Source organism: Ammospiza caudacuta, chromosome 1, assembly GCF_027887145.1.
Source record: "Ammospiza caudacuta isolate bAmmCau1 chromosome 1, bAmmCau1.pri, whole genome shotgun sequence".
Classification (NCBI taxonomy): domain Eukaryota; kingdom Metazoa; phylum Chordata; class Aves; order Passeriformes; family Passerellidae; genus Ammospiza; species Ammospiza caudacuta.
In genome coordinates, this window is record NC_080593.1 from 155,718,116 (window position 1) to 155,735,944 (window position 17,829).

At 37.4% G+C, this 17,829-nt stretch overlaps 1 protein-coding gene across 1 annotated transcript in view; it reads right to left on the bottom strand.

Annotated features, from left to right (window-relative positions):
* The window catches only part of TONSL (tonsoku like, DNA repair protein), a 113,040-nt gene that overhangs the window by 18,027 nt on the left and 77,184 nt on the right, over window positions 1-17,829 (bottom strand). Inside the window, exons 25-27 of the mRNA XM_058812454.1 lie at window positions 15,737-16,394; window positions 11,579-11,729; window positions 4,023-4,125 (exon numbers count right to left, since the gene is read on the bottom strand). Coding sequence (XP_058668437.1) covers window positions 4,023-4,125; window positions 11,579-11,729; window positions 15,737-16,394 — 912 coding nt within the window. The remainder of the gene's footprint in view (window positions 1-4,022; window positions 4,126-11,578; window positions 11,730-15,736; window positions 16,395-17,829) is intronic.

The window sequence follows — 17,829 nt, forward strand, 5'->3', positions numbered from 1 at the left end:
AATTTTGGGGGAAAATTTGGGCCTTTGAAAATTTGAGGGTTTTGGGCAGGAGTTTTGGATTTTAGGAGTAAATTTGGGATTTTTGAGGGGTAAATGTGGGGATTGAGCTCGGCAGCGCCGCCCGGTGGCCGCGGGGCAGAACGACGCCGGCCGGGAGCTGCAGGGCAGCGTGCGGGGCTGCCGGGGGAAAATGGGGAAAAATGGGGGAAAAATGGGAATTTTGGGATTTTGGGGAGGGAAAATTTGGGATTTTTGGGAGGATTTTGGGGGATAAACGGTGAGGATTTTGGGGGAAAAACCTGGGATTGTTTTGGGACTTCTGGGAGAAAACGTGGAGAATTGATAAGGAAATTGGGGTGGAATCTTGAGGGAAAATGGCGGGGGAAAGCTGAGATTTCCTGAGGGGAATTTTGGGGGGGAAAATTTGGGATTTTTGGGAGGATTTCGGGGAAAAATGGTGAGGTTTTGGGGGAAAAATCTGGGATTGTTTTGGGATTTCTATGGGAAAATGTGGAGAATTGGTAAGGAAATTGGGGTGGAACCTTGAGGGAAAATCATGGGGGAAAGCTGAGATTTCCTGAGGGGAATTTTGGGAATTTTGAGAGAAAAGCTTTGATTTTTTGGAAGGAATTCTGGGGGAAAAATGGGAATTTGGGGATTTTGGGAGGAAAAATTTGGGATTTTTGGGAGGATTTTGGGGGAAAAACCTGGGATTGTTTTGGGATTTCTATGGGAAAACGTGGAGAATTTGTAAGGAAATTGGGGCGGGATCTTGAGGGAAAATCATGGGGGAAAGCTGAGATTTCCTGAGGGGAATTTTGGGAATTTTGGGAGAAAAGCTTTGATTTTTTGGAAGGAATTCTGTGGGAAAAATGGGAATTTGGGGATTTTGGGAGGAAAAATTTGGGATTTTTGGGAGGATTTTGGGGGAAAAATCTGGGATTGTTTCGGGATTTCTATGGGAAAATGTGGAGAATTTGTAAGGAAATTGGGGCGGGATCTTGAGGGAAAATCACGGGGGAAAGCTGAGATTTCCTGAGGGGAATTTTGAGAGAAAAGCTTTGATTTTTTGGAAGGAATTCTGGGGGGAAAAATGGGAATTTGGGGATTTTGGGGAGGGAAAATTTGGGATTTTTGGGAGGATTTTGGGGAAAAATGGTGAGGTTTTGGGGAAAAACCTGGGATTGTTTTGGGATTTCTATGGGAAAACGTGGAGAATTTGTAAGGAAATTGGGGCGGAATCTTGAGGGAAAATGGCGGGGGAAAGCTGAGATTTCCTGAGGGGAATTTTGGGAATTTTGAGAGAAAAGCTTTGATTTTTTGGAAGGAATTCTGGGGTGAAAAGTGGGGACTTTGGGAATGGTTTGAGGCAGCGTGGGGTGAATTGAGCGGGGATTGAGCTCAGCAGCCGCTGCAGGGGGGGAAAATGGGGAAAAATGGGAATTATTTTGGGAAAAATGGGAATTTTGGGGAAAAACTTGGGGATTTTATAAGGAAATTTGGGGTTCTTGGGGAGAAATTTGGGGTTTTCTAGGGAAGAAAGTGGACATTTGGAAGACAGATTTAGGAAATGTGGGAGTTTTGGGGGAAAATTTGAGGGATTTTATAAGGAAATTTGGGGGGGAAATTTGGGGTTTTCAGGAAGAAATTTGGGACTTTGGGGGGAAAAAAGTTGGGACTTTGAGGGGAAGAAAGTGGGGATTTTGGGGAGAATGTTGGTAATTTTTGGGGGGAAAATTTGGGCCTTTGAAGATTTGAGGGTTTTGGGCAGGAGTTTTGGATTTTAGGAGTAAATTTGGGATTTTTTTGGGGTGAATGTGGGGAAAAATGGGAATTATTTTGGGAAAAATGGGAATTTTGGGGAAAAATTTGGGGATTTTATAAGGAAAAATGGGAATTTTGGGGAAAAATTTGGGGATTTTATGAGGAAAAATGGGAATTTTGGGGAAAATTTGGGGATTTTATGAGGAAATTTGGGATTCTTGGGGAGAAATTTGGGAATTCCCTGGAAAATTTGGGACCTTTAAGGAGAAAAACTGGGAAATTTGGGATGAAATTTGGGTTTTTTGGGGAAACCTGGGGTTTTTAGTTCAGGAAATTTTGGGATTCTTTGTGAAAATTTGGGGATTCTGCAAAAAAAAAATTGGGGATTCTGAGAGAGAGAAATTGAGGGGGAATTTTGGGGGAAAATTTGGGAATTTTGGGGAAAAGCTTTGGAATTCTGTGGGGAAATGTGGGGTTTTTTTTGGGAATTCAGGGATTTTGGAGGGGAAATGTGAGGATTTTGGGCAGGAATTTTGGATTTTAAGGGCACATTTGGGATTTTTTTGGGGTGAATGTGGGGAAAAATGGGAATTATTTTGGGAAAAATGGGAATTTTGGGGGAAAATTTGGGGATTTTATGAGGAAATTTTTGATTTTTGGGGGAAATTTGGGGTGGAAATTTCAGGTTTTTAGGGGGAAATTTGGGGGAAAATTTGGGAACTTGAAAAGGAAATTTGGGATTTTTTGGGGGGATTTTGGGAGGGAATTGGGGACTTGGGGAGGGTTTAGAAGATTTTTGGGGGGATTTTGGGGAAATTTTGAGGGGATTTTGGGGAAATTTTAGGGGTAATTTTGGGGTGATTTTAGGGGGATTTTGGGGAAATTTTAGGGGTGATTTTAGGGGGATTTTGAGGGGATTTTGGGGAAATTTTGGCGGAATTTCAGGGGGATTTTGAGGAGATTTGGGGGGGATTTTTTGGGAGAATTTGGGATTCTTTGGGAGAAATTTTGGCGGAATTCTGCAGTGGAATTTGGGATTTTCAGGGGGAAATTTGGGGATTTTCTAAGGAAATTTTTGATTTTTGGGGGAAATTTGGGGTGCAAATTTCAGGTTATTAGGGGGAAATTTGGGGGAAAATTTGGGATTTTTTGGGGGGATTTTGGGGAGGGAATTGGGGACTTTGGGAGGGTTTAGAAGATTTTTGGGGGGATTTTGGGGAAATTTTAGGAGTAATTTTGGGGTGATTTTAGGGGGATTTTGAGGGGACTTTGGGGAAATTTTAGGGGTAATTTTGGGGTGATTTCAGGGGGATTTTGAGGAGATTTGGGGGGGATTTTTTGGGGAGAAATTTGGGATTCTTTGGGAGAAATTTGGGAATTCTGCAGTGGAATTTGGGCATTTCAGGGGGAAATTTGGGGATTTTCTAAGGAAATTTTTGATTTTTGGGGGAAAATTGGGGTGGAAATTTCAGGTTTTTATGGGGAAATTTGGGGGAAAGTTTGGGAATTTTATAAGGAAATTTGGGATTATTTGGGGGGATTTTGGGGAAATTTTAGGGGTAATTTTGGGGGGATTTTGAGGGGATTTTGGGGAAATTTTAGGGGTAATTTTGGGGTGATTTCAGGGGGATTTTGAGGAGATTTGGGGCGGATTTTTTGGGGAGAATTTGGGATTCTTTGGGAGAAATTTGGGAATTCTGCAGTGGAATTTGGGCATTTCAGGGGGAAATTTGGGGATTTTCTAAGGAAATTTTTGATTTTTGGGGGAAAATTGGGGTGGAAATTTCAGGTTTTTATGGGGAAATTTGGGGGAAAGTTTGGGAATTTTATAAGGAAATTTGGGATTATTTGGGGGGATTTTGGGGAAATTTTAGGGGTAATTTTGGGGGGATTTTGAGGGGATTTTGGGGAAATTTTAGGGGTAATTTTGGGGTGATTTTAGGGGGATTTTGGGGAAATTTTAGGGGTAATTTTGGGGTGATTTTAGGGGGATTTTGCGGGGATTTTGGGGAAATTTTAGGGGTAATTTTGGGGTGATTTTAGGGGTAATTTTGGGGTGATTTTAGGGGGATTTTGAGGGGATTTTGGGGAAATTTTAGGAGTAATTTTGGGGTTATTTTAGGGGGATTTTGGGAAAATTTTCGGGGTAATTTTGGGGTGATTTTAGGGGGATTTTGCGGGGATTTTGGGGAAATTTTGGCGGAATTTCAGGGGGATTTTGAGGAGATTTGGGAGGGATTTTGGGGAATTTGAGGGGAATTTTGGGGGTTTTTGGGGCTCACTCAGGCCCAGGCTGGCGCAGATTCTCTGGTAGCGCTCAGGGAGCGGCGGCAAATCCCAGCCCTGGATCTCCGCCTGCACCTGGAAATATTCCAAAATAGACCCCAAAAATCAGCCAGACGCTCCCTAAAAATCACTCCAAACATCCCTAAAAAACGGCAAAAATACTTCCAAAAATTAGAAAAAATATTCCCAAAATCAACCGAAATATTCTAAAGAAATGAGATAAATATTCCCTAAAAATCAGCCAAATATTGCCAAAAAAGCAACTCAAATATTCCCTAAAAAGCAGCCAAAATATTCCTTAAAAATGAGAAAAAAATCCCCCCAAAACAAGAAAATATTCCCTAAAGTATCAGTAAAATATTCCCCAAAAAATCAACCAAAATATTCGTCAAAATATCAGAAAAATGAGTCTCAAAAAGTGACCCAAAGCACTCCCAGAAATATTCCCCAACATCCCTCAAAACTCCACAAAAAAGTTGCCTAACTATTCTCAAAAACTGGCACAAAAAAATGCCTCAAAAACCCCTAAAAATTCCAAAAAAAGTTCCCAATGAAGTTCCCTAAAAATCCCCTGCAAAACTCACAAAAAATTCCACAAAAATAAAAAAAAAAAGCCCAAAAAACCGTAAAAAAATCCCCACGTATGCCCCAAAAATCCCGCAAAAAATAGCCCAGAAAATCCCCCCAAACTCCTACAAAATTCCCAAATAATCCCCAAAAAATCTCGAAAAAATCTCCCCAAAAATTCTAAAAAAAGCCCCAGAAAATCCCCAAACTTCTGCCAAAAATTCCCCAAAAATTCCCAAGAAAAATCCCCCCAAAAGTTACCCCAAAAATCCCAATAAAAATGCCCAAAAAATCCCAAAAAATCCCCCAAAAATCCCCCAAATGCCCCCAAAATCCCAAAAAATTTCAAACATGCCCTTAAAATCCCCCAAAAAATCCCAAAATTTCTGTAAAAATCCCCGTAAATATTCCTAAAACCCCTCAAAACAACCCCAAAAATTCCACAAAAATTTCCCCCCAAATTGCACGAAAATTCCCAAATTTCCCCCCCAAAATTCCCAAATTTCCCCTAAAAAATCCCCCAAATTCACCAAAAATTCCCAAATTTCCCCACCAAAAATGCCCCAAATTCCCTGAAAATTCCCAAATTTCACCCCAAAAATCCCACAAATTGCCCGAAAATTCCCAAATTTTCCCCCCAAAATCCACAAATTTTCCCTCTCAGAAGAATCCCCAAAATTCGCACATTTCCCCAATTTTCCCCCCAAAATGCCCCAAATTCCACAAAAATCCCCAAATTTTGCCTCAAAAAATCCCCCAAATTCACAAATTTCCCCCCCCCAAAATCCCAAATTTCCCCCCAAAAATTCCCCGAAAATTTCCAAATTTTCCCCCCAAAATTCCCAAATTTTCCCCCAGAAATCCCCCAAAATTCCCCAAAAATTCCCAAATTTCCCCCAAAAATTCCCAAATCCCCCCCCAAAAAAACCCCCAAAATTCCCAAATTCCCCCCAGAAAATCCACCAAAAATTCCCAAATTTCCCCCCCCAAAACCACCCCAAATTTCCCCCAAAAAATTCCCAAATTTCCCCCCAAAAATTCCCCCAAAATTCCCAAATTTCCCCCCAAAAATCCCCCAAAATTCCCTGAAAATTCCCAAATCCCCCCCCAAAAAAACCCCCAGAATTCCCAAATTCCCCCCAGAAAATCCACCAAAAATTCCCAAATTTCCCCCCCCAAAAACACCCCAAATTTCCCCCAAAAAATTCCCAAATTTCCCCCCAAAATTCCCAAATTTCCCCCCAAAAATCCCCCAAAATTCCCTGAAAATTCCCAAATTTCCCCCCAAAATTCCCAAATTTCCCCCAAAAATTCCCAAATCCCCCCCCAAAAAAAACCCCCAAAATTCCCAAATTCCCCCCAGAAAATCCACCAAAAATTCCCAAATTTCCCCCCCCAAAAACACCCCAAATTTCCCCCAAAAAATTCCCAAATTTCCCCCCAAAAATCTCCCCAAAATTCCCAAATTTCCCCCCAAAAATCCCCCAAAATTCCCTGAAAATTCCCAAATTTCCCCCCAAAAATTTCCCCCAAAAATTCCCAAATCGCCCCCCAAAAAAACCCCCAAAATTCCCAAATTCCCCCCAGAAAATCCACCAAAAATTCCCAAATTTCCCCCCAAAAAAAACCCCAAATTTCCCCCAAAAAATTCCCAAATTTCCCCCCAAAAATCCCCCCAAAATTCCCAAATTTCCCCCCAAATTTCCCCCAAAATTCCCAAATTTCACCCCAAAATTCCCTGAAAATTCCCAAATTTCCCCCCAAAAATTCCCCAAAACTTCCCAAATCCCCCCCCCAAAAAAACCCCAAAATTCCCAAATTCCCCCCAGAAAATCCACCAAAAATTCCCAAATTTCCCCCCCCAAAAACACCCCAAATTTCCCCCAAAAAATTCCCAAATTTCCCCCCAAAATTCCCAAATTTCCCCCCAAAAATCCCCCAAAATTCCCTGAAAATTCCCAAATTTCCCCCCAAAAATTCCCCAAAAATTCCCCCCAAAAATTCCCAAATCCCCCCCCAAAAATCCCCCCAAAATTCCCAGATTTCCCCCAAAATTCCCAAATTTCCCCCCAAAAATCCCCCAAAATTCCCTGAAAATTCCCAAATTTCCCCCCAAAAATTCCCCCAAAAATTCCCAAATTTCCCCCAAAAATTCCCAAATCCCCCCCCAAAAAAACGCCCAAAATTCCCAAATTCCCCCCAGAAAATCCACCAAAAATTCCCAAATTTCCCCCCCCAAAAACACCCCAAATTTCCCCCAAAAAATTCCCAAATTTCCCCCCAAAATTCCCAAATTTCCCCCCAAAAATCCCCCCAAAATTCCCAAATTTCCCCCCAAAAATCCCCCAAAATTCCCTGAAAATTCCCAAATTTCCCCCCAAAAATCCCCCAAAATTCCCAAATTTCCCCCAAAAATTCCCAAATCCCCCCCAAAAAAACCCCCAAAATTCCCAAATTCCCCCCAGAAAATCCACCAAAAATTCCCAAATTTCCCCCCCCAAAAACACCCCAAATTTCCCCCAAAAAATTCCCAAATTTCCTCCCAAAAATCCCCCCAAAATTCCCAAATTTCCCCCCAAAAATCCCCCAAAATTCCCTGAAAATTCCCAAATTTCCCCCCAAAAATTCCCCCAAAATTCCCAAATTTCCCCCAAAAATTCCCAAATTTCCCCCCAAAAATCCCCCAAAATTCCCAAATTCCCCCCAGAAAATCCACCAAAAATTCCCAAATTTCCCCCCCCAAAAACACCCCAAATTTCCCCCAAAAAATTCCCAGATTTCCCCCCTAAAATCTCCCCAAAATTCCCAAATTTCCCCCCAAAAATCTCCCAAAATTCCCTGAAAATTCCCAAATTTCCCCCCAAAAATCCCCCAAAAATTCCCAAATTTCCCCCAAAAATTCCCAAATCCCCCCCCAAAAAACCCCCAAAATTCCCAAATTCCCCCCAGAAAATCCACCAAAAATTCCCAAATTTCCCCCCCAAAAACACCCCAAATTTCCCCCAAAAAATTCCCAAATTTCCCCCCAAAATTCCCAAATTTCCCCCCAAAAATCCCCCAAAATTCCCTGAAAATTCCCAAACTTCCCCCCAAAAATTCCCCAAAAATTCCCCCCAAAAATTCCCAAATCCCCCCCAAAAATCCCCCCAAAATTCCCAAATTTCCCCCAAAATTCCCAAATTTCCCCCCAAAAATCCCCCAAAATTCCCTGAAAATTCCCAAATTTCCCCCCAAAATTTCCCAAATCCCCCCCCAAAAAAACCCCTAAAATTCCCAAATTCCCCCCAGAAAATCCACCAAAAATTCCCAAATTTCCCCCCCCAAAAACACCCCAAATTTCCCCCAAAAAATTCCCAAATTTCCCCCCAAAAATCCCCCAAAATTCCCTGAAAATTCCCAAATTTCCCCCCAAAAATTCCCAAATTTCCCCCAAAATTCCCAAATCCCCCCCCAAAAAAACCCCCAAAATTCCCAAATTCCCCCCAGAAAATCCACCAAAAATTCCCAAATTTCCCCCCCAAAAACACCCCAAATTTCCCCCAAAAAATTCCCAAATTTCCTCCCAAAAATCCCCCCAAAATTCCCAAATTTCCCCCCAAAATTCCCTGAAAATTCCCAAATTTCCCCCCCAAAAAACCCCCCAAAATTCCCAAATTTTCCCCAAAAATTCCCAAATCCCCCCCCAAAAAAAACCCCAAAATTCCCAAATTCCCCCCAGAAAATCCACCAAAAATTCCCAAATTTCCCCCCCCAAAAACACCCCAAATTTCCCCCAAAAAATTCCCAAATTTCCCCCCAAAAATCCCCCCAAAATTCCCAAATTTCCCCCCAAAAATCCCCCAAAATTCCCTGAAAATTCCCAAATTTCCCCCCAAAAATTCCCCAAAAATTCCCAAATTTCCCCCAAAATTCCCAAATCCCCCCCCCAAAAATCCCCCCCAAAATTCCCAAATTCCCCCAAAATTCCCAAATTTCCCCCCAAAAATCCCCCAAAATTCCCTGAAAATTCCCAAATTTCCCTCCAAAAATTCCCCAAAAATTCCCAAATCCCCCCCCAAAAAAACCCCCAAAATTCCCAAATTCCCCCCAGAAAATCCACCAAAAATTCCCAAATTTCCCCCCCCAAAAACACCCCAAATTTCCCCCAAAAAATTCCCAAATTTCCCCCCAAAATTCCCAAATTTCCCCCCAAAAATCCCCCAAAATTCCCTGAAAATTCCCAAATTTCCCCCCAAAAATTCCCCAAAAATTCCCCCCAAAAATTCCCAAATCCCCCCCCAAAAATCCCCCCAAAATTCCCAAATTTCCCCCAAAATTCCCAAATTTCCCCCCAAAAATCCCCCAAAATTCCCTGAAAATTCCCAAATTTCCCCCCAAAATTTCCCCAAAAATTCCCAAATCCCCCCCCAAAAAAACCCCTAAAATTCCCAAATTCCCCCCAGAAAATCCACCAAAAATTCCCAAATTTCCCCCCCCAAAAACACCCCAAATTTCCCCCAAAAAATTCCCAAATTTCCCCCCAAAAATCCCCCAAAATTCCCTGAAAATTCCCAAATTTCCCCCCAAAAATTCCCAAATTTCCCCCAAAATTCCCAAATCCCCCCCCAAAAAAACCCCCAAAATTCCCAAATTCCCCCCAGAAAATCCACCAAAAATTCCCAAATTTCCCCCCCCAAAAACACCCCAAATTTCCCCCAAAAAATTCCCAAATTTCCCCCCAAAATTCCCAAATTTCCCCCCAAAAATCCCCCAAAATTCCCAAATTCCCCCCAGAAAATCCACCAAAAATTCCCAAATTTCCCCCCCCAAAAACACCCCAAATTTCCCCCAAAAAATTCCCAGATTTCCCCCCTAAAATCTCCCCAAAATTCCCAAATTTCCCCCCAAAAATCTCCCAAAATTCCCTGAAAATTCCCAAATTTCCCCCAAAAATCCCCCAAAAATTCCCAAATTTCCCCCAAAAATTCCCAAATCCCCCCCCAAAAAACCCCCAAAATTCCCAAATTCCCCCCAGAAAATCCACCAAAAATTCCCAAATTTCCCCCCCAAAAACACCCCAAATTTCCCCCAAAAAATTCCCAAATTTCCCCCCAAAATTCCCAAATTTCCCCCCAAAAATCCCCCAAAATTCCCTGAAAATTCCCAAATTTCCCCCCAAAAATTCCCAAATTTCCCCCAAAATTCCCAAATCCCCCCCCAAAAAAACCCCCAAAATTCCCAAATTCCCCCCAGAAAATCCACCAAAAATTCCCAAATTTCCCCCCCAAAAACACCCCAAATTTCCCCCAAAAAATTCCCAAATTTCCTCCCAAAAATCCCCCCAAAATTCCCAAATTTCCCCCCAAAATTCCCTGAAAATTCCCAAATTTCCCCCCCAAAAAACCCCCAAAAATTCCCAAATTTTCCCCAAAAATTCCCAAATCCCCCCCCAAAAAAAACCCCAAAATTCCCAAATTCCCCCCAGAAAATCCACCAAAAATTCCCAAATTTCCCCCCCCAAAAACACCCCAAATTTCCCCCAAAAAATTCCCAAATTTCCCCCCAAAAATCCCCCCAAAATTCCCAAATTTCCCCCCAAAAATCCCCCAAAATTCCCTGAAAATTCCCAAATTTCCCCCCAAAAATTCCCCAAAAATTCCCACATTTCCCCCAAAATTCCCAAATCCCCCCCCAAAAATCCCCCCAAAATTCCCAAATTCCCCCAAAATTCCCAAATTTCCCCCCAAAAATCCCCCAAAATTCCCTGAAAATTCCCAAATTTCCCTCCAAAAATTCCCCAAAAATTCCCAAATCCCCCCCAAAAAAACCCCCAAAATTCCCAAATTCCCCCCAGAAAATCCACCAAAAATTCCCAAATTTCCCCCCCCAAAAACACCCCAAATTTCCCCCAAAAAATTCCCAAATTCCCCCCCAAAATTCCCAAATTTCCCCCCAAAAAATCCCCCAAAATTCCCTGAAAATTCCCAAATTTCCCCCCAAAAATCCCCCCAAAATTCCCCCCAAAAATTCCCAAATCCCCCCCCAAAAATCCCCCCAAAATTCCCAAATTTCCCCCAAAATTCCCAAATTTCCCCCCAAAAATCCCCCAAAATTCCCTGAAAATTCCCAAATTTCCCCCCAAAATTCCCAAATTTCCCCCAAAAATTCCCAAATCCCCCCCAAAAAACCCCCAAAATTCCCAAATTCCCCCCAGAAAATCCACCAAAAATTCCCAAATTTCCCCCCCCAAAAACACCCCAAATTTCCCCCAAAAAATTCCCAAATTTCCCCCCAAAATTCCCAAATTTCCCCCCCCAAAAAAACCCCAAAATTCCCAAATTTCCCCCCAAAAATTCCCCCAAAATTCCCAAATTTCCCCCCAAAAATCACCCCCAAATTTCCCCCAAAAATTCCCAAATCCCCCCCCAAAAATCCCCCAAAATTCCCAAATTTCCCCCCAAAAATTCCCCCAAAATTCCCCCAAAATTCCCAAATTTCCCCCCAAAAAAACCCCCAAAATTCCCAAATTCCCCCCAGAAAATCCACCAAAAATTCCCAAATTTCCCCCCAAAATTCCCAAATTTCCCCCCAAAAATCCCCCAAAATTCCCTGAAAATTCCCAAATTTCCCCCCCAAAATTCCCAAATTTCCCCCAAAATTCCCAAATTTCCCCCCAAAAATCCCCCAAAATTCCCTGAAAATTCCCAAATTTCCCCCCCAAAATTCCCAAATTTCCCCCCAAAATTCCCAAATTTCCCCCCAAAAATCCCCCAAAATTCCCTGAAAATTCCCAAATTTCCCCCCCAAAATTCCCAAATTTCCCCCAAAATTCCCAAATTTCCCCCCAAAAATCCCCCAAAATTCCCTGAAAATTCCCAAATTTCCCCCCCAAAATTCCCAAATTTCCCCCAAAATTCCCAAATCCCCCCCCAAATGCCCCAGGCCCGAGCGGTGCGCGCGTCCTGAGGTTTTTTGTCCCCACCGTGTCTCCGTCGCTGAGCGCGGCCCCGACGCCGTCCTGGGGCTCCAGCAGCGCCCCCGCCCTGCGCAGCCGCAGCCGGGGGAACGTTCCGGAAACGCGGCAGAAACGCTGCGACGCCGCCCAGCACAGCCACGAGATGGTGCGCGAGGGGCTGGGAAATAAATACAATTTTTGCGGAATTTTTTTGACATTTTGTGGGATTTTTTCTGTAGATTTTTGGCGGTTTTTTCAGGTTTTTTTTTGAATTTTTTGGGATTTTTTTTGTAATTTTTTAGGATTTTTTGTCAGAATTTTTGGGATATTTTTTCGGAATTTTGGAGATTTTTTTTCAGAATTTTTGAGATTTTTTTTTAGAATTTTTTAGGGTTTTTTTGTAAATTTTTGGGATTTTTTTCAGAAATTTTGGGATTTTTTCTGTAATTTTTTGGGATTTTTTTCAGAATTTTGGGGATTTTTTTCAGAATTTTGGGGTTTTTTTTAGAATTTTTGGGATTTTTTTCCAGAATTTTAGGGATTTTTATTTCAGAATTTTTGGGGTTTTTTCCAGAATTTTTGGGATGTTTTTGCAGAATTTTTGAGATTTTTTTTTAGAATTTTTTAGGATTTTTTTGTAAATTTTTGGAATTTTTTTCGGAATTTTGGAGATTTTTTTTCAGAATTTTTGCGATTTTTTCCACAATTTAGGGGATTTTTTTCAGAATTTTTGGGATTTTTTTCAGAATTTTTTGGTATTTTTTTTCGGAATTTTTGGGATTTTTTCCAGAATTTTGGGGATTTTTTTCAGAATTTTTGGGATTTTTTTTCAGAATTTTGGGGACTTTTTTTCAGAATTTTTGGGATTTTTTTTCAGAATTTTTGGGATTTTTTTCAGAATTTTGGAGATTTTTTTGCAGAATTTTTGAGATTTTTTTTAGAATTTTTTGGGATTTTTTTTGTAAATTTTTGAGATTTTTTTCATAAATTTTGGGATTTTTTCTGTAATTTCTTGGGATTTTTTTCAGAATTTTTGGGATTTTTTTCAGAATTTTGGGGGTTTTTTTTAGAATTTTTGGGATTTTTTTTCAGAATTTTAGAGATTTTTATTTCAGAATTTTTGGGGTTTTTTCCAGAATTTTAGGGATTTTTATTTCAGAATTTTTGAGATTTTTTTTAGAATTTTTTGGGAATTTTTTTTGTGAATTTTTGGAATTTTTTTCAGAATTTTGGGATTTTTCAGAATTTTTGGGATTTTGTTTAGAATTTTTTGAAATTTTTTTTGTAATTTTTTGGGATTTTTTTTGGAATTTTTTAGATTTTCTTTGGAATTTTTAGAGATCTTTTCTGGAATTTTTTGGGATTTTTTTTGTAATTTTTTGGGATTTTTTTTTTAATTTTTTGGTACTTTTTTTTCAGAAATTCTGGGATTTTTTTTGGAGTTTTTTGGGATTTTTTTGGGATTTTTTTTGGATTTTTTGGGATTTTTTTTGGAACTTTTTGGGATAGTTTTTGTAATTTTTTTGGATTTTTCAAAAATTTTTTGGGAATTTTTGGGGATTTTTTGGGGATTTTTTTGTAATTTTTTGGGATTTTTTGTGTAATTTTTTGGGATAGTTTTTGTAATTTTTTGGGATTTTTTTCAGAATTTTTGGGGATTTTTTTTCAGAATTTTGGGGAATTTTTTTCAGAATTTTTGGGATTTTTTTTCAGAATTTTTGGGATTTTTTTCGGAATTTTGGAGATTTTTTTGCAGAACTTTTGAGATTTTTTTTTAGAATTTTTTAGGATTTTTTTGTAAATTTTTGGGATTTTTTTCAGAAATTTTGGGATTTTTTCAGAATTTTTGGAATTTTTTTCCAGAATTTTTGGGATTTTTTTCCAGAATTTTGGGGATTTTTTTTCAGAATTTTTGCGATTTTTTCCACAATTTTGGGGATTTTTTTCAGAATTTTTGGGATTTTTTTCAGAATTTTTTGGGATTTTTTTCAGAATTTTGGGGATTTTTTTTCAGAATTTTTGAGATTTTTTTTCAGAATTTTTGGGATTTTTTTTCAGAATTTTTGGGATTTTTTTTGTAATTTTTTGTGATTTTTTTTGGAATTTTTTAGGATTTTTTTTTTTAATTTTTTGGGATTTTTTTTTCAGAATTTTCAGGATTTTTTTTTAATTTTTGGGATTTTTTTCAGAAATTTTGGGATTTTTTTTGGAATTTTTTGGGACTTTCAGAAATTTTGGGATTTTTTTCAGAATTTTTTGGAATTTTTTGTAATTTTTTGGGATATTTTTGGGAATTTTTTAGGAGTTTTTTGGGATTTCTTGCGATTTTTTTGGGAATTTTTGAGGATTTTTTTGGGAATTTTTTAGGAGTTTTTTGGAATTCTTGGGGATGTTTTTTGAAATTTTACGGACTTTTTTGGGATTTTTTTCTGTAAATTTTTGGGATTTTTTTTGGAATTTCTTGGGATTTTTTTTGTAATTTTTTGGAATTTTTTCTGTAATTTTTTTGGAGTTTTTTGGAATTTTTTGGGAATTTTTTTTAATTCTTTGGGGTTTTTTTGGAATTTTTTGGGATTTATTTTTTTAATTTTTTTGGGATTTTTTCTGTAAATTTTTGGGATTTTTTTGGAAATTTGGGGATTTTTTGGTAAATTTTTGGGATTTTTTGGGGAATTTTTTGGGATTTTTTTTTTGAATTCTTTGCGATTTTTTTTTTTTTTTTTTGGAATTTTTTGGGATTTTTTTCAGAATTTTTAGGATTTTTTTTAATTTTTGGGGATTTTTTTGGGAATTTTTTGGGATTTTTTTTGTAAACTTTTGGGATTTTTTTTAGAATTTTTTGGAATTTTTGGGGGATTTTTCTGTGGAATTCCGGGGGATTTTTAGGGAATTTGGGGGGATTTTTTTTGTGATTTTTTTGCGGAAAAAAAATGAGAATTGTGACCTTGGCACCACGGGGATGAGGAAAAGCTCGTCCTGGATCTGGATCCGGATCCTCAGCGTCGGATTTGGATTCCCGGAAGGTTCCGGAACTTCCGAAGAATTCCCGGAAAATTCCGGAATTTCCGCACAATCCCCAGAAAATTCCGAAGAATTCCCAGAAAATTCCGGAATGAGAATATTTTGGAGATTTTTGTCAAATTTTTGGAGGCTTTTCCGTGAATTTTGTGTTAATTTTAAAGAATTTTGGGTGAATTTTAAAGAAATCTTGGGGGTTTTTTTAAGAATTGTGCTTTAATTTTTTAGGAATTTTTATGGAATTTTATGGAAGTTTTTTTGGAGAAATTTTTGGGAGTTTTTATGGGAAATTTGGGGCTTTTTTTACCTTTCATTTTGAATTTTTTGGGGAATTTTTGGGTGAATTTTTAGAGATGTTTTGGAGGATTTTGAAAGGAACTTTTGGGGTTTTATTTTGGAATTTTTGGGGGATTTTTCTGTGAAATTCCGGGGGATTTTTAGGCAATTTTGGGGTTTTTTTTTGAAGGGAAGTTTTTGGTAATTTTTTGGGGAATTTTGAGGTTTTTGGACATTTTTGCAGAACTTTTTCAAGGAATTACTGTGAATTTTTGGGAATTTTTTTTTAGAATTTACCAGGGAAATTTGGGGGATTTTTGGAGAATTTTTGGATTTAGAGATTTTTTGGGATGATATTTTTGCATTTTCTAAGAATTTTTTTAATTTTTGGGGAATTTTTTGGGAATGTTTTTGGAATTTTTGAGAATATTTTGGAGATTTTTGTCAAATTTTTGGAGGCTTTTACGTGAATTTTGTGTTAATTTTAAAGAATTTTGGGTGGATTTTAAAGAAATCTTGGGGGTTTTTTTAGGAATTGCGTTTTTATTTTTTAGGAATTTTTATGGGATTTTATTGAAGTTTTTTTTTGAGAAATTTTTGGGAGTTTTTATGGGAAATTTGGGGCTTTTTTTACCTTTCATTTTGAATTTTTTGGGGAGTTTTTGGGTGAATTTTTTGGGATTTTTTGGAGGATGTTGAAAGGAACTTTTGGGTTTTATTTTGGAATTTTTGGGGGATTTTTTATAGATGTTTTACAGGATTTTGAAAGGAACTTTTGGGGTTTATTTTGGAATTTTTGGGGGATTTTTCTGTGGAATTCCGGGGGATTTTTAGGGAATTTGGGGGGATTTTTTTGTGATTTTTTTGCGGAAAAAAAATGAGAATTGTGACCTTGGCACCACGGGGATGAGGAAAAGCTCGTCCTGGATCTGGATCCGGATCCTCAGCGTCGGATTTGGATTCCCGGAAGGTTCCGGAACTTCCGAAGAATTCCCGGAAAATTCCGGAATTTCCGCACAATCCCCAGAAAATTCCGCAGAATTCCCAGAAAATTCCGGAATTTCCGAAGAATTCGATGCAAGCCCAGCAAATCCTGGAATTTCCGCAGAATTTGATCCAACTTTGGGCCCGGAATTGCCCAAATTTTGGGAATTTTTGCCTTTGGGAATTTTGGGCTCCCAAATTTCCCGGAATTCCCGAAAATTCCTGCGAGGTTTTTTCCGGGACGGCCCCAAATCGTCCTCGAGCCAATCCTCCTGCGCCAGGAACTCCTCCTCGGGGATCAGGGCAGGTTTGCAATTTTGGGGCAAAAAATTGGAATTTTCAGGCCAAAAATTGGAATTTTCGGGCGAAAAATTGGAATTTTTAGGCAAAACATTGGAATTTTTGGGTGGAAAATGTGAATTTTCTGCTGGAATTTCGGGATTTTCTGTGCTGGATTTTCCGGGATTTTGGGTTTTTTGGGCGTTTTTGGTGTCTGGGGTTCGTTGGCGTTTCCGGCTGGGGCTGCAATTGGGGATTTGGGGCTGCTCTGGCTCCTCGGGAGGGGCTGGAAAAGGAAAAAAATTGGGGTTACAGGGGGAAATTGGGGGGGTTTGGGGTTGGGGAAAATTAAAAAAAAAGGGGGAAGGAAAGGGGAAAAAATTGGGAAAAAATGGGGGAAAAAAAGGTCAAAAAAGGCTGAAAAATTAAAAAAAAAAATAAAAAAAATTTAAAAAGAAATTGCTGAAATTGTTTAAAATTTTGTAAAATAATTTTAAATAAAATAATAATAATAATAATAATAATAATAATAATAATAATAATAATAATAATAATAATAATAATAATATAAACAATAATTTTAAAAAGTAAAAATCACAAGAAGGTGAAAAATCAAAAGAAGAAATTGCTGAAATTGTTTAAAATAATTTAAAATAATTTAAAATAATAAAATAATAATAATATAAAAAAATAAATAATAAAATAATTTTCAAATAAAAATCACAAGAAGCTGAAAAATCAAAAAAAAATTGCTGAAATTGTTTAAAATTATTTAAAATAATTTAAAATAATAAAATAATAATAATAATAATAATTAAATAATAAAATAATTTTAAAATAATAAAAATCACAAGAAGCTGAAAAATCAAAAAAAAAAAAATTGCTGAAATTGTTTAAAATTGTTTAAAAATCACAAGAAGCTGAAAAATCAAAAAAAAAAATTAAAAAAATGCTGAAATTGTTTCAAATTATTTAAAAATCACAAGAAGCTGAAAAATCCGAAAAAATTTGTAAAAACTTTTAAAGAAATTTGCTGAAATTGTTTAAAATTATTTTAAAAATCACAAGAAAAAAACTTCCAAAAAATACGTTAAAAGTTAGGAAAATAAACCAGAAAATTGAATGAAAAGTTTAAAAATAAAAAGCAAAAAATTGTTGCAAATTAATATGAAAATAAATGTTAAAAATCAAAAATGAAAAATTGGAAAAAATCCTTTTAGAATTCTGAAAAATCCTAAAATAATCCCCCCCAAAAAACCCAAAAAATTCCAAAAAAGAGAAAAAAAATAGGGAAAAAATTTAAAAATACTAAAAAAAATTTCCTACAAATCACAAAAAATCCTGGAACAATCATCAAAAAATTTATTTTTAAAAATTAAAAAAAATTCGAAGAAAATGTTATTAAAGAGACAAAGCATATTTTAAAAATCTTTTTAAAATTCTCCAAAAAAAATCTAAAAATAAAACCTGAAGAAAAATTTAAAAAAACTAAAAAAAAAAACCCTCAAAAATTTCAGAGAAAATTCTGAAAAAATTCAGGGAAAAACCCCAAAAATCGGTTTAAAAATCTGGAAAATTTTCTTTAAAATCTGGGAAAAATTTGAAAGAAAATTCAGAAAATATTTGGGAAAATGAGGGGAAAAATCCTAAAAAATACAAAAAATTTGGAAAAAATGCTTAAAAATAATTACAAAAATCCTAAAAATTTCACAAGAAATCCT